At 38.9% G+C, this 16,593-nt stretch overlaps 1 protein-coding gene across 1 annotated transcript in view; it reads left to right on the top strand.

Annotated features, from left to right (window-relative positions):
- The window catches only part of stk32c (serine/threonine kinase 32C), a 278,520-nt gene that overhangs the window by 238,699 nt on the left and 23,228 nt on the right, over positions 1–16,593 (top strand). The window contains exons 5-7 of the mRNA XM_079560592.1: positions 11,642–11,679; positions 13,632–13,721; positions 15,798–15,901. Coding sequence (XP_079416718.1) covers positions 11,642–11,679; positions 13,632–13,721; positions 15,798–15,901 — 232 coding nt within the window. The remainder of the gene's footprint in view (positions 1–11,641; positions 11,680–13,631; positions 13,722–15,797; positions 15,902–16,593) is intronic.

Raw genomic sequence — 16,593 nt, 5'->3', positions numbered from 1 at the left:
TGTCATTTTTTTGTCCAATTTTTATAAATTTTTTGTCATTTTTTGTCACATTTTTGTATTTTTTTTGTATTTTTTTGGTCCAATTTCTGTCATTTTTTCGTCAATTTTTTATCTAATTTTTGTCATTTTTTTGTCACATTTCGTCACATTTTTGTCATTTTTTTGTGCATTTTTTGTCAATTTCTTGTGACATTTTTGCCACTTTTTCATCCATTTTTCGTCACTTTTTGTCAATGTTTTCTCACTTTTTTGTCACATTTCCATCATCGTTTTCGTCTCAGTTTTGTTGCTATTTTCACAGCTTTTTTCCAGAAGCTTTTGGACTGGGGTAAAGCCTGCACTCCAAGGGTTATTCTGCTAGATGATACATCAAAATTAAATCTGACAATTAAAAAACGTTGAATAATATTAGCTGGTTTAACAGCTGCCAAAAAGATGGTAGTTTGCAGATGGAAGAAAGTGCAACCTCTGACTGAGGGAATGGCTTGTCTCCTATAGAAATATAATTCAGTTGGAGCTTTCTGCCGCTCGAATTCACAGAGCAAAAACTGAAAATATTGCTTGTTGGTCCAATCTACTGTCTATACTGGTTGTGGAATAGAAACTGCATTTGAATTTTTTTTCTTTTTTCCGCCTGTATACTATTGTACATTGTACATAATTGTATGTATCCTGTTGTGAATAGTTTCTGCATATTGTACATATTCTTTACCTCCCCCCCATTTCCTTACGGCTCCAGGAAGAAAGAAGCAATTATTAGTCTTTTCTTAATTTACAGTCTATGGGCTTACTATCTATATACCTCTTTGACCAGTCATGGAGTGGATAGGTTGACTCAGTGTATAAGCATCTATAACGTGTCAACATGAATTTAATCAGTCAGCCTTTAGCGTCTACTTACACATGTTTAAAATTCTCCGGTGAAGAGATTTGATCCCACCGAAAGTTTTTTAACATGTTGTCAGTTACTCGCCGTCTGCCGCGTCGTCTTTATTGATTTATTTGCCTCCGCGGGATAAGAAGTCATCAAGCCCCGGCATTTTGAGCCACACGGAGCTCGCCTCATTTGAAAGGTCTCCATTATCTCATTCCCACACTCCTCTTCTTCTTGTTGACTCGAGCTGACTCGGTTCTGCCTCTTTAATCAGCTCCACTCCCCCCACCCCCCACCCCCCCATCTCCTCAGTGTCGTTACGCGCTGCAGTTTTGGACATGGGAATACTATACAATTATTTAGTTGCACCGACTGGAGAAGTGGGGTCTGCGTCTCCATGGCAACAGTCAGCTGATCGGGACGAAGGTAAAATTAGTCCTGGGAGGGAGAAGGGTCCTCGCCGCCGCCGCCGCCGCCGCTGCCTGGATTTGTGCTTCTATACACGGGCCACGAGCTCTTGCACATCACAGGAGTTTGACTGAAGGGATTCACATTCACTGCTTTCAAAATGGAGATTCATTAACCCCTTAAGTCCCACCTGAACCGAGCACATTTTCTCCAGTTTGGCTTTACCCCAATCCAAAAGCTTCTGGAAAAAAGGTGGGAAAATAGCGACAGAACTGAGATGAAAACAGTGATGAAGATGTGACAAAAAAAGTGAGGAAACCTTGACAAAAAAGTGACAAAAAAAGACAAAAAAATGACAAAAATGTGGTAAAAAATGTGACAAAAAATTGATTAAAAAAAGACCAAAAAATGTGACAAAAAATGTGACAAAAAATGTGACAAAAAATTGATTAAAAAAAGACAAAAAAATGTGACAAAAATGTGGTAAAAAATGTGACAAAAAAGACAAAAAAAATTGATTTAAAAATGACAAAAAATGTGACAAAAAAATGACAAAAAAAGACAAAAAAAATGACAGAAAAATGATTTTAAAAAATGACAATAAATGTGACAAAAATGTGACAAAAATAAATAAACAATAAATGACAAAAAATTTATTAAAAAAATGATAAAAAAGCTACAAAATGAGTTGAATACCCTCCAAAAAAGATGTGACAAAAATGTGACAAAAAATGTGACAAAAAATTCATTAAAAAAAGACCAAAAAAAAATGTGACAAAAATGTGGCAAAAAATGTGACAAAAAAGACAAAAAAATTGATTAAAAAAAGACAAAAAATGTGAAAAAAAAACACAAAAAATGACAAAAAAATTACCAAAAAAAGGACCAAAAAATGACAAAAAAAATGACAAAAAAGTGACAAAAAATGTGGCAAAAAATGTGACAAAAAAGACAAAAAAAATTGATTTAAAAATGACAAAAAATGTGACAAAAAATGACAAAAAAAGACAAAAAAAAATGACTTAAAAATGTTTTAAAAAAAATGATTTTAAAAAATGACAATAAATGTGACAAAAATGTGACAAAAATAAATAAACAATAAATGACAAAAAATGATAAAAAAGCTACAAAATGAGTTGAATACCCTCCAAAAAAGATGGAAAAAAAATCTGATGACGTGAGGAAAAGATCCATTTAGATGAGTTTTGTAGCTTTCAAATGAGGTGTTACACTGACCTACAGGATTTGGGTAAAGCTAAACTTGAGAAAATGCTCTCAATTCAGGCGGGAGGTAAGAGGTTGATGTGTGTGTGTTTGTTTTATTCTGCTCATTAGCCTCAGGAGACGGATGGTTGGAGGAACATGACATCCTAAATGGCTTTTCTCCCTCCCAATAATGATCATTTTATTTGCGCAGCACATCTTTTGCAAATTAAGTAACAAATTGCTTAACACATAAAATACAGACGATAAAAAAAGTCATAAAAATACTTCTTTCGTTGCAAAATATCCATTTAGGGACACAATTAAGTGTTGTTGTTAATGCCCCAACCCAAAGATAAAGTACATGAGTGATTCCAAAAGATTTGTGAGATGTTTTATTAGTATGTAGAGCGGGTCTAATGATCGGAAGGTCAAGGGTTTGAATCCCGCCTCCTGAAGGTGTAAGCTGTCATTGTGTCCTTGGGCAAGACACTTCACATTCCTTGTCTCAAGTGTCTCCGTACATTGTACAGTACTTTGGCCTGATGAAGGTAGGAGTCCATCTCACGAGAGTTTAAAGAGGGTTTATTTTGTTATAGTATGAGAGATAAAACTAATACAGGAGGACGGCGGGAAAGAGGAGTAAACTACTGTCATTTCTCGGCAAAAACAGTAGCCTTGACCGCTCTGCTCCAGACTGAAACTATTAAACTATCGAGTTATTTTCCTTGACTGTATTATGCTACCAGTCAGATCATAGTCATGTATGTTGTTGGAATTAGAATTACAATCTCTTTGAGGTAATAGACAGAAAGGATAATGCAGGTTTGTTTATTTCTTTGTTCAATTCTATGGAGCCCGCAAGGGGACATCACAAGAAAATGTATTTTAGCACCATTTCGCTATTATATTCGATGTCCCCACATGATCTCACCGGAGGAATCCTCTGTGTTCATAATAGTGGGTGTTTTTGTCTTGAGTCTAGCGGCTAGCACAAAATAGAAATTAAAACTAGAGCAAAGCTTTGAACTAGCCTGCACAAAAAAGAATCAACCTGTTAGTAGTTTAAATTGTACTGAGTTTACATTTTATATTGTCATTATTTAACACCTTACGACCACTGTAGTTTCCTTTGGGTGCAGGATTCACAGCGAACGTGATGTTTTTGACACGTAGCAGTGACTGTCCATCTGTAACTCATTGTCCTTTTCTCAGTCCTGAGTTATCTCTTCATTTGTGTGGGACGCTGGTATTTTTGAATGTAAAAGATACGGGACAGGAAGTACATCACCGATCTTATTGACCAGGAAGAGATCACGTGGGGACTTTGTGCATATATAGCCCATAATGATATCCCCTGGTGGGCTCCGTTAAATTCTGTTAATTAGTATGTGAAATATATAAACTACAGCCCAGATAAAGTACAGCTTTATCCACCAAGCTGTCTGGAAGCCCTTCAGATTTACTATTGTTTGCTCTATTTCCAATTTACTGTAAGTATTTTTTACATGTTTTCATCAACAAATAACCAACTTAAAGGGGCTAGCTGCAGGTTTATACTCACTACTGCCACCTCAGGTCATACATGTAACTGCACCTGCTATATTAACCTCTTAACTCCCACCTGAACGGATCCCATTTTCTCCAGTTTGGCTTTACCCTAATCAAAAAGCTTCTTGGCACCAAAACAGCCACAAAAGAATGAGAAGAGAACAAGGATGTAAACGCAGCAAAAAGGTGACAAAAATTCAACAAAAAAGTGAAAAAAATGTGAAAAAAATTGAACAAAAATGTGACAAAAATTAAACCAAAAAGTGACAAAAATTAAACAAAAAAGTGGAAAAAAATTCAACCAAAAAGGGAAAGAAATTCATCAAAAATGTGAAAAAAATTGAACAAAAATGTGACAAAAACTCAACCAAAAAGTGACAAAAATTCAACCAAAAAGTGACAAAAATTAAACAAAAAAGTGAAAAAAAATCAACCAAAAAGTGACAACAATTCAACAAAAATGTGACAAAAGTTCAACCAAAAAAAATTCAACAAAAATGTGACAAAAACTCAACCAAAAAGTGACAAAAACTCAACAAAAATGTGACCCAAAAAAACATAAAAATGGTGACACAACACCGCAACAACGCGAGGAAAAAGTTCAGTTTTGTGGGTCTTAGCTTTCAAATGAGGTGTTACACAGACCTATATAACGGCCAAAGAGGACAGCATGCATTTGGTTCAGGCGGGTGGTAAGAGGTTAAGCTTGTGCATGACGGCAATTCAGACCCGAAGTAACAACTTTCTGAGTGACAGTGCAGGATTTTACAGGCAGATGTGGTGAACAGGTCTGAGCTCATTCTACACATGAGGACATGGCTGGAACATGAAGAGGGAGGAAAATACATCATTTTAAAACTCTGTACAGTCCCTTTAACTTGAACTGAAATATTTCTAAAGTTTGCTGGTGCAACGGACCCGAAACATTGGTCTGGAGCCCTGCTTTGTTTGAAAATGCTTTAGCGATTTTTCCATTCATGAAGTAGCAAAGTGGATAGATTTGTGGATCCGTATTTGTTTCATTTGATCTCCCCCTAAAGCCTTTAATGAGTGAACTCCATCCCTCCTGAACACCGTGGCTTCCCTGCAGCGGCGCTCGCGTTGAGCCCGGTGATATTATCGTGAGTTTAGCGCGGCGTATCCCTCTCGTCCTTGGGGAGGAGCTGATCTCTCTCTGGGCCCCCGTTCCCTCCTCAGCCGCCTGACGATCCGAGACTTAATTAAATCAACTGTGAGCTCTGTTAATTGCCTGGAGTGCGGGCGCTGCGGTGTGCGAGAGAATGTGTCCTCAACATGTGCCGACAAACCTGTGAGAGTCCGTGGGGAGACGTCTCACGGCTGCGCTGGGGGAAGCAGTGGTGACTAGTTAGGACTGAGGAGTGAGATGGCTGCACTTGAAATGAGAATCTAAAATGGAAGCAAATCGAGACAGAATACATTTGATTAATCCAATTTTACACCTCTAACTACAGGGTTGGGCGTGGGAACTTCCTTTTACTGAAAATAGAATGAAAATATATGTTTCAAAAATCTCTTCAATTTTTTTGCCTGTCACACAACATTGGAGACTTCATTTCATAAAGTTCTGGAAAAAAATATCTTTAAACCTCCTGACCCCCCTGAGCCGAGCACATTTTCTCCAGTTTGGAATGAGCTGCATCTAAAAGCCATGAAGAAAAAGAAGGATCAGAGCAGCGATGAACGGGATTAAAATTCGTCACGTCTGAAGAAAACGCCATGAAAAGGGGACAAATAAGCGACAAAAAAGTAACAAAAGAAGGGATGAAAAAGTGATAAAAGGAAACAAAAGAGAAACAAAAAAGGGATGAAAAAGGGATAAAAAAAAGTCCATCCATCCATCCATTTTCTTCCACGCACACCTTCTCCAGCTGTTCTGGGGGGACCGCGAGGCGACACCAGGCCGACACCTCGGAGACATAATCCCACCAGCGTGTCTTGGGTCTTCCACGAGGCCTTGTCCCAATAGGACATGCCTGCAGTGTTAATTTCGTCGACTAAAATATTTAGTCTTAATTTTAGTCAAAGTGATATTTTTCACAACTAAAATTGGACTAAAACTAAATTAAAAGTTGCTCATGAGACTAAAACTATGACTAAAATGTCCAGATATTTTAGTCGACTAAAATAAGACTAAATAAAAATGAAAAGGAGAGACTAAAATCATCCAAACTTCTATTGACCGTCTGAAAGAGCCTCATATCATTTAAATTCACTGCCAAAGGAACAGGTTTGAGCTTTATTCATGTGGAAGAAGCTCCATTAAGTCGAGGGCCTTGATAAAATATGATTATAATGAATATTTTAAATGCAAAGTTGACTAAATTAGTCTTAAATTTAGTCGACTAAATTGACATGCAATTTTAGTTAACTAAAACTAGACTAAAATTGAAAAGCTTTTTTTGACTAAATCTCGATTAAAATTAAATTACATTTTAGTCAAAAGACTAAGACTAAAACTAAAATAAAATATGTTGTCAAAATTAACACTGCATGCCTGGAACAGGCATGCAGTGACCAGGAGGCATCCGAAACAGATGCCCGAGCCACCTCAGCTGGCTCCTTTCGACGTGAAGGAGCAGCGACTCTACTCCGAGCTCCTCCCGGGTAACTGAGCTCCTCACCCGATCTCGAAGGGTGCGCCCAGACACCCTGCGAAGGAAGCTCATTTCGGCCGCTTGTATTCGCGATCTTGTCCTTTCGGTCATTACCCAAATCTCATGACCAAAGGTGAGGGTGGCAAACGTAGATCGATTGGTAAATCGAGAAGGGCAGTCCTGGAGGACACCAACAGGCACCTGGAACAGGTCTGACTTACTGCCGGCAATGCGATGCCGGGTGAAAAAGTGCTAAAAGGAAACAAAAGAGCGTACACACTGCATGTTTGACAAAGGACAGACACAAAAAACAGAGAACAAACAGTATGGAGTCCACTCAGCGGGGCCTGTTGTTAAGAAATTCGATGGCTGACGGGATCAGGCTTCTTTTAAAACAAGCCTTCTTGCATCTAAGCGCCCTGTGCCTCCGTCCTGAGGGCAGAGGGGTGAGGACGTGCAATGGTCCGGTTGTTCAGATCTTTGAGGTTTGGTGCGGAGAGTCCTATAATCGCTTCAGTGTTTGTTTCTTTGGCGAGTCAGTTCAAAGCTGTTCTCTGTTTCTACTGTTTGGTGGTTGGTGGTGAAGTGGAGTTGAATATGAGTTCCTTTGTTTTATTGACACTGAGGTGCAGGCCATTCTCTTCACACCATTTGCTGAAGTGTGTGACAGTGCACGGCGTAGTCGTCTGATGTCGTTTTGGAGAAATCTGATGTGTGGTGACTGACTGATGCAACAAATGCAACAAGAGAGCGACAAAATTTGATGAAAATGCAACAAAAGAACGACAAAAGCGTGACAAAAAAGCGATGAAAAAGTGACAAAAGGTGACAGCAACACGGCAACAATCTGAGGAAAAAGGTCAGTTTAGATCAGTTTTGTAGGTCTGAGCTTTCAAATGAAGCGTTACACTGGCCTCTGTGAAAATGTGCTTGGTTAAGGCGGGGGATGAGAGGTTAAATGTCAACCTCCATTGCCAATACACTTGATTAAAGGGGGGGGTATTATGCAAAATCGACTTTTTCAAGCTATACATCATGTTATTGTGTCATTCCCGCATTAAAAACATGCCTGAAGTGTTGCCTTGGCACATTCACGTAGTTTTGAGTAATCTGTAAAAACTCTGATGGCAGCCATTTTAGGGAGTCCTCCTAGGAACGCCCCCACCTCCTGGAGACGCCTCCGACCCTTCATCACCAGCCGAGTAACCAACCACTGCTCCTCAGCAGAACCCCCTCCCCACTGATGCCACAGACAGCGTGTGGAGGGGGCGTGTCAGAAAGGGTCAGAGGTTCTTAAAGAGACAGAGGCCTATTTCAAGACATTCACTACAGCCATTTTGAGAGAGCAATTTTATACAAGGCAGTTATTCTAATTTACTGCATTTACAGACAAACAGAAGGTTTGGTCATCATTGTAGTGTGATATAGACTGGTGCTATGTGACTGAAAAAAGCATAATACCCCCTCTTTAAGACAATTTTGAAAGTTTTGGTAACCTGTGTCAAGCATGTGGACTTTTATATTGGTAATTTCAGTTTGGGTGTTATTCTGCAGGTCTTTGAGATAACCACAAAGGAAATAATCACAAGGCGAGTACACAGGAAAGTATTCGTCCCCTCTCTGGGAGATCAGTCGCTCCTCTCAAAAAAAATCCATTGAAATGATTTTGTATGGGTGAAAATGAGGTTCAGAGCACATGCAGCATAGACAAAGTCAACATTTTCAGGTGTTGTGACGGTGGTCTTCCCTGAAGGCATCCGCCCGCAATAAAAATCGATTTGCGGTCAGGAGCAGTGCACAGAGTGGTCGTTAGAAAAATACACCTCTACGGCAAAAGCTCTGCGCTGCTCCCTCAACCACGGCATGTTTGTGATTGAACAGGTGTGGACACAAACGTCCCATTCAGAGCCTTCCACTGGGCCGTCCCCCACCCCACTGTGACTAAAAAAGATCATAAATAACAATACACAAGTGAGATGGTAGAGAACTGATTACTGATCATTCCTGTCTCACAATATGGTCTGCAGAGCCACATTTTGTAACGACAGTTCAAAATGTATTCAAATGTTCACTTTTATTCTTCCATGTACTGTATTTATGAGATGGACGAACATTTGGCTGGGAAGCAAATGAACAGCCCCACAGGGAGAAATAAAGTCTTGATGATAATAGTGATAATAATCATACATTAGTCTTATATGGCGCTTTTCCAGATGCTAAAAGTCACTTTACAATTTCATGCATTATTCAATGACACCATACTCAGTGGGGGTAAGTGTCTTTTGTAGCCACAGCTGCCCTGGGGTAGACTGATGGAAGTGAGGCGCCACCGGCCCCTCCGAGCCCCACCAACCACTCACTCACTCATTTATAACGCTGGTTACTGAGACCACACCAATCCACTGTTTATTACAGCCAAGATTCTAAAACTTCAAAACATGATAACTTTTAAAACTGCTCAATTAATGTACAAAGCTAAAAATAAGCAACTACCTCTAAAAATTCAGCAGTTGGTTTCTGAAAGAGAAGGAAAATATAATTTAAGGGGCTTGGATCACTTTAAAATTGCCCATGCCCGGACAGCCAGAAAAGGTTTCACATAGAAACCTTTTCTGTCCGTTTGTGGTCCTAAAATATGGAATAAATGACACGTAGACCTCAAACGATGTCCAAATATCAGACAGTTTAAATATCAATACAAAGAATGGATATTCTCTAAGTACAGTATGTATCGGAAGAAAATCTCTGACTTTTCATGTTCAGCTGTTGTGTTGTAAACCTGATGTTGATTGGTACAGTAGGTAGTATCCACACTGTATATGACAACTTGATTTAGATCACAGTGCTCAAATTATTGTTTTAAGGAAGCCTAAAAAGTAAATAGAACAAGAGAATGACAGTGCTTAAAAGGGGTGGGACTAAATAAGTGTTTACTTCCCCCCACTCCTTTTCGGACAGCCTAATATAAAATGTGCAAAAGGTAAAACAAAATTGTTTGTACTAAGACATAAATGTATTGATCTGAAATTGAGCTCACAACTGGCACAATCATGGCAGGTTGTATTTTGAGTTCGTATGAGTTTGTGTTTTTATGTTTTGTTTATGGTCCGAATAAAATCTTACAATACAATACAAAATAGAATACACTCACACACTACATTCCCCCCAGGCTTCCTGGTGTTCCCAAACGACCAGGCCCTTCCCTGCTTAGCGTCTGAGATCTGATGTGATCGGGCAGAGCAAAAGCGGTGTGGCATTATTTATGCATTATTCACTTATTATTATGAATAAGTTTAGACCCAATTATACAACACGCCCAAAGCCCTTTCTGAAACATAACCATTTCTGTCTCGTCCCCCTGACCTCAACCAGACTCACGGATGATGCACATTGTCACAATCTTGTTTAGATGCTTATACATGTAAACAATGGTTAGTAAACTGTGTAAATGCCTTATAAATGATGAGGGAAATATTTGATGTTTAACCTCTTAACTCCCGCCTTAACCAAGTGCATGTTCTGCAGTTCAGCTCTACCCAAATCTAAAAGCTTACAGCAAAGGGAAGTGTAACGCCTAATTTGAAAGCCTAGACCTACAAAACTGATCTTTTTTCTTGCGTTTTTGCTCCGTTGTTGCCACTTTTCTGTTACTGTTTTGTTATTTTTTCAACACATTTTTGTCACTTTTTCGTCACATTTTCGTCACTTTTTTCACACTTTCTCTCGTCATATTTGTGTATCTTTTTCGTCAGATTATTGCCACTTTTTGGTAAATTTTTCGTCACATTATTGTCACTGTTATTCCTTGGTTGCTTTTTTGTTGCGGTTTCATTCTTGTTTTTTGTGTAATTTTTCTCACTATTATGTCGCAGGTTTTTGTAAGAAGCTTTTAGATTTGAGTAAAACCAAACTGGAGAAAATGTGCTTGGTTCAGGTGGGGGTTAACAAAGTATTACTGCTGAGTTTACTACATAATGTGATTCCACTGTTGTTGCCTTTTGTTCCTTTGGTTCCATCAGCAACAGCGAAGAATCCATCAAATGCAGAATACACATTTCTCTATCTGGAAAAATAAGCTCAACCATAACCTACTTTTCCCCTTGCTGTCAGTAGCAAATAATAACTGCCGGTAATAACCATTCTGAATCAAATAATTTAACCTCTTCCCATTCTATCCAGTTTGGCTTTACCCTAATCAAAAAGCTTCTTGGGGATAAATCACCAAAACAGCCACAAAAAATCAGATGAAAACAAGGATGTAAATGCAACAAAAAAGTGACAAAAACTCAACAAAAAAATGACAAAAATTCAACCAAAAAGTGACAAAAATTCAACCAAAAAGTGGCAAAAATTCAACAAAAATTCAACCAAAAAGTGACAAAAATTCAACAAAAATGTGACAAAAATTCAACCAAAAAGTGACAAAAATTCAACAAAAATGTGACAAAAATTCAACAAAAATGTGACCAAAACTCAACAAAAAAATTACAAAAATTAAACAAAAATTCAACCAAAAGGTGACAAAAATTCAACCAAAAAGTGACAAAAATTCAACAAAAATGTGACAAAAACTCAACAAAAATATGACCAAAATTTAAAAAGATTAAAAACTTAAAAAAAGGTGACACAACACAGCAACAACGCGAGGAAAAAGATCAGTTTTGTGGGTCTTAGCTTTCAAATGAGGTGCTACACAGGCCTATATAATAGCCAAAGAGGACAGAAAGCATTTGGTTTAGGCGAGTGGTAAGATAAGTGTGTGTTTTTTGCAGTGTGTTCTTGGAAATACCCTGAAGATGATTCTCGCAGATACGTGTTGAACATGTTGCATCAATATGTGATTCGCACCTCCTCCACACAGGCGAGAGCGGCGCGTGATCCGAGCAAGATGGCCTTCATACCTGCAACATACTCTGCAGTCCACATGAATCACACATACGAAGTCTATGCAGAATGTTAATGCCTGTCTCTCCATCTGTGTTTTCTGCAGAGACGTCAAACCAGACAACATCCTACTGGACGAGCAGGGTAAGTCACCAGTGTGTACAGAGTAATGTGTATATGCTTTGGCTTACGTTTGAAGTACATGTGCTGAGCTGTTTTGTTCGCATGGGGGTCACATTTGAAATCATGTGGAGAAAAAGAGCTAAAAAAAATAAACATGAAATAGCCCTTTATAAAGTGAGGGGGCGCCACTGAGCCATATTCTGATGTTTTTTCTCATTGATTTAACCTATTACCTCCCGCCTGAACCGAGAGCATTTTCGCCAGTTCAGCTTTACCCAAATCTAGTAGGCCAGTGTAACGCCTCATTTGAAAGCTAAGATCTACAAAACTCATCTAAATGGATCTTTTTCCTCACGTCATCAGATTTTTTTCCCATCAATTTTTGGGGGGGGGTTCAACAATTTTTTTTAAACATTTTTGTAATTTTTTGTCAAATAGTACATTTTTGTCACATCTTCATCATTTTTTCATCATTTTTTGTCATTTTTTGCACAAAAAAAATGTATTTTTTTGGTGACATTTTTGCCACTTTTTCATCATTTTTTTGTCAATTTTTTGTCATTTTTGGTGGTCAATTTTTTGTCTCTTTTTTGTCAATGTTTTGTAAATTTTTCATCATTTTTTTGTCACTTTCTGTCATTTTTTTGTCCCTTTTTGTCAATTTTTTTTGTCACATTTTTGTCAATTTTTTGGTAATTTTTTGGTAATTTTTTTGTCATTTTTTGTGACATTTTTGCCACTTTTTCCATCATTTTTTTGTCAATTTTTTGTCAATTTTTTGTCAATTATTGTCAATTTTTTTGTCACATTTTTGTCTTTTTTTCCGTAATTTTTTTGTCTTTTTTTGGTCCATTTTTTGTACATTTTTCATCATTTTTTGTCACTTTCTGTCATTTTTTTTTTCAAATTTTTTTGTCACATTTTTTGTCTTTTTTTAATCTTTTTCCCCCCCATTTTTTCATATTTTTGTCGTTTTTTCATCACTTTTTTGTCCAAGTTTTCTCACCTTTTTGTCACAACTTCATCATTGTTTTCATCTCAGTTCTGTCGCTATTTTCTCACCTTTTTTCCAGACGCTTTTGGATTGGGGTAAAGCCAAACTAGAGAAAATGTGCTCGGTTCAGGTGGGAGTTAAGGGGTTAAAGGTCCTAAACCTGATTTATTTCCTAGTAGTGGAACGTTTTTCATTCTCGTCCCGTCTAATGTCATATCCTGTACTGGATGGAGGAAATCACTGCGACAAATTTTTGAAAAATTGGTTTCTTTTTTTTCGTTCATTTGTTTGTTCGTTCCTTCCTTCCTTCCATCTTTCTTTCTTTCTTTCTTTCTTTCTTTCTTTCTTTCTTTCTTTCTTTCTTTCTTTCTTTCTTTCTTTCTTTCCCTGAAATGTGACCCTGTAAGTTGTGAAATGTGCTTATAAACTCATCCCTGTTAAGAATCGTGATGTTAGAAATGTGGAAAGTTAAGAATGAGTTTGGCCCCACAACTAGCAATTTAATTTACTCACTCCCTCTTTCATTCATACACTTTTATCTAAAACCTCGCAAACTGACTCCAATTCATTTTCAAATTAATTACAGTGGAGAGCGATATCACGTGTAACATCGCCACACCAGACTATGGCTAATTGTTGAGCTGACGCAAAATGGATGACATGTATTGTGTATCAATTTGCCAATTAATCTTATCTCTTCGATTTCGATTTGCTCATCTGCTCTCATTGTTATTCTCCTCAGTCTTGGTGGAAAAGCCTATTATTAAGATTAAACATGAGCCGACAGCGCTTGGGTTTTGACACATGGCATTACTGAATCAATGCTATAATGGATCGCTAATGCAAGACATGTTTCCCATTTACACCCGCGCTCTTGACAGGAAGGACCACGTTATTTTAGCACCGCGGCGCCGTTGGAGGGAGATCTGTACGGACGTGACGGATTGGTGTTTGTAACATGTGTCTCGTTCTGCTGCAGGTCATGCTCACCTGACAGACTTCAACATCGCCACCATCATAAAAGACGGAGAGAGAGCCACGGCGCTGGCAGGAACCAAGCCTTACATGGGTAAAACGCCACTTACATTCAGTCGACAGTTTTGTGTATTCCGGTGGCGTGCGGGGACTTTTTGAGTTAGGCAAGCAGTGGCCTGAGACTTAAAGGGGGGGGTATTATGCTAAATCGATTTTTTCAAGCTTTACATCATGTTATTATGTCATTCCCTCATTAAAAACATGCCTGAAGTGTTGCCTTGGCACATTCACGTATTTTTGAGTAATCTGTACAAACTTTGATGGCAGCCATTTTAGGGATAGCTTTGCCTGAGTCCTCCTTGGAACGCCCCCACCTCCTGGAGACGCCTCCGAGCTTTCGTCACCAGCCGAGTAACCAACCACTGCTCCTCAGCAGAACCCCCTCCCCACTGATGCCACAGACAGCGTGTGGAGGAAAGGGTCAGAGGTTCTTAAAGAGACAGAGGCCTATTTCAAGACATTCACTACAGCCATTTTGAGAGAGCAATTTTATACAAGGCAGTTATTCTAATTTACTGCATTTACAGACCAACAGAAGGTTTGGTCATCATTGTAGTGTGATATAGACTGGTGCTATGTGATTTATTCACACACCAATACGCAGACACTTGAGGCAAGTAGGGTGAAGTGTCTTGCCCAAGGACACAACAACAGTGTGCATTTGCATGAGCTGGGATTCGAACCCATGAAGAAGACCCGCTCTACCAATTGCACCACTGTCGCCCCTATAAGATAATCATAACATGATATAACAATGATGATCATAATACAATTGTATAAAACTTGCCTTTACCATATCCAAAGTGTGTCCAAAAGAAAAATTGTGCAAAAGTTCAATCTTGCTCAGGGCGCCAAATTGCCTCGGGCCGGCCCTGGGAGAGTGGGACCACTGAGCATAGCCTTCTTATTCAGAATTAAGTAGTCGGCTGATCTCGTTCTTTGGGCACACAGTGTTGCTGAACCTAGACCTGACAACCTGCCCCCAGATCACAACAGTTTGTTAAATTCTATTGGTGAAGTTTTTTGGGGTCAGTCAGTGTAGCACAGTGTTAATTTTGACAACATATTTTATTTTAGTTTTAGTCTTAGTCTTTTGACTAAAATGTAATTTAATTTTAGTCAAGATTTAGTCAAAAAAAACTTTTAAATTTTAGTCTAGTTTTAGTCGACTAAAATTGCATGTCAATTTAGTCGACTAAAATTAAGACTAATTTAGTGGACTTATATTTATAATATTCATTATAATCATATTTAATCGTGGTCCTCAACTTCATGGTGCTGCTTCCACATGAATAAAGCTCAGACCTGTTCATTTGACAGTGAATTTACAAGATATGAGGCTTCAGAAGTTTGGATGATTTTAGCCTCTCCTTTTCATTTTAGTCGACTAAAATATCTGAACATTGTAGTCATAGTTTTAGTCTCATGAGAAACTTTTTATTTAGTTTTAGTCCAGGTTTAGTCAAAAATATCACTTTGACTAAAATTAAGACTAAATATTTTAGTCGACGAAATTACCACTGGTGTAGCATTAGAGATAACAGGGAATAGTGCATTTTACAGCCCTGTTTCCATGTCATACTAACCATGTGTGGACCACCATGGCACAGAACAGATCAAAGGACAGATAACATGTATTGTATCAAACTTAATATTTGCCTTACTCCAAGTATTAAATGGCGCAATAGATGTCTCCTCCAGATTGGACTCCACAGTGAAAGGAATTATTCTACAATTGGATAGCACATGTTTTTCTTATACACGGTGGATCCTGCTATCTGCAATCTAATCTCAAAGTTATATCACTTTGAGAAACTGAAATGCCGTGGCTAAAAGCTGGTCACCTTTAAAAAGAGACACTTGTGTGAAATTAGACCCCAGCAGTCGAGACTTTCATGCTCTTTCTAAAACGGTCGGTCCTGTCTGCAGATTGCATCAGGGCGCTCAGGGAGAAGGAACGGCTGACATTTTGCAAAAGATGCGCTCTCCTTTATGCTCCGGCTCTTTGAAACAGCTCCCAGTGCAGCAGCAGTGATTTCCCTCTGTCTCGATCTACGCGAAAGTGCCTGTGTGTGTGTGTGTGTGTTTACATGTGTGTCTGTGTGTGCAGCGCCGGAGATCTTCCAGTCCTTCGTGAGCGGGGGCACGGGCTACGCGGCTGAAGTGGATTGGTGGTCGCTCGGCGTCACCGTCTTCGAAGTGCTGCGTGGATGGGTGAGACAGGATTTCTTTGGTTTCGGTTTGTCTGATATAATTTGCCTATTTCCAGAGGTGGTCAGTTGTAAACAAAGTAAATTTACACAAGTACTATACTTTTTTAGTCTTTGAGGGGCTGTGCTTTACTGGAGTAGTATGTGTAGTGGGAACTTAGTACTTTTACTCCGCTACTGTCATTTTTGTTGCCTGTTTTGTTATTTTAAAAGCCTTAAGATAAACACTTAAGGCAGTGCCGTCAAAGCAAGGAAGAAGGTTTGTCCCAGTTGTTTTGTTGTGCAGTGCGTCGAATTAGGGCGTGATCTTTATTCTTCACATTTCTGAAGAAAGTTATTATTCACAGCCAGGGCTAGACTGGCAGTAACAATCGGCCCGGGACTTTTGGGTCAAGACCGGCCCTGTATAAAATCAATCATACCATAAACGCTGATTTATGTTCTTCCCAGTGGGTGGGGGTGAGGATTGATCTCACAAACTCATGGTTATGAGCCCCGCGCTCTACCTGTGGAGCTAAACGAGCAGAACATTGCTCCGCCGCCGCACGTAGATGAATTTTGTGAACTGCCCTGCTGTTCGTGTAGTGTTTTCACGGAAAACGGAGTAGCAGGAGCCACAGTCAATAAAAACTACATACTTTTTTTTTTTGTATGACAGTCAGACCCGGCCCAAATATGGGCATCGGCCCATCGGGA

The sequence above is a fragment of the Gobius niger genome (genome assembly GCF_951799975.1).
Source record: "Gobius niger genome assembly, chromosome: 7".
Lineage (NCBI taxonomy): Eukaryota > Metazoa > Chordata > Actinopteri > Gobiiformes > Gobiidae > Gobius > Gobius niger.
The sequence above is the reverse complement of the archived record's forward strand: the minus strand, read 5'-3'. Positions and strand labels throughout refer to the sequence as shown.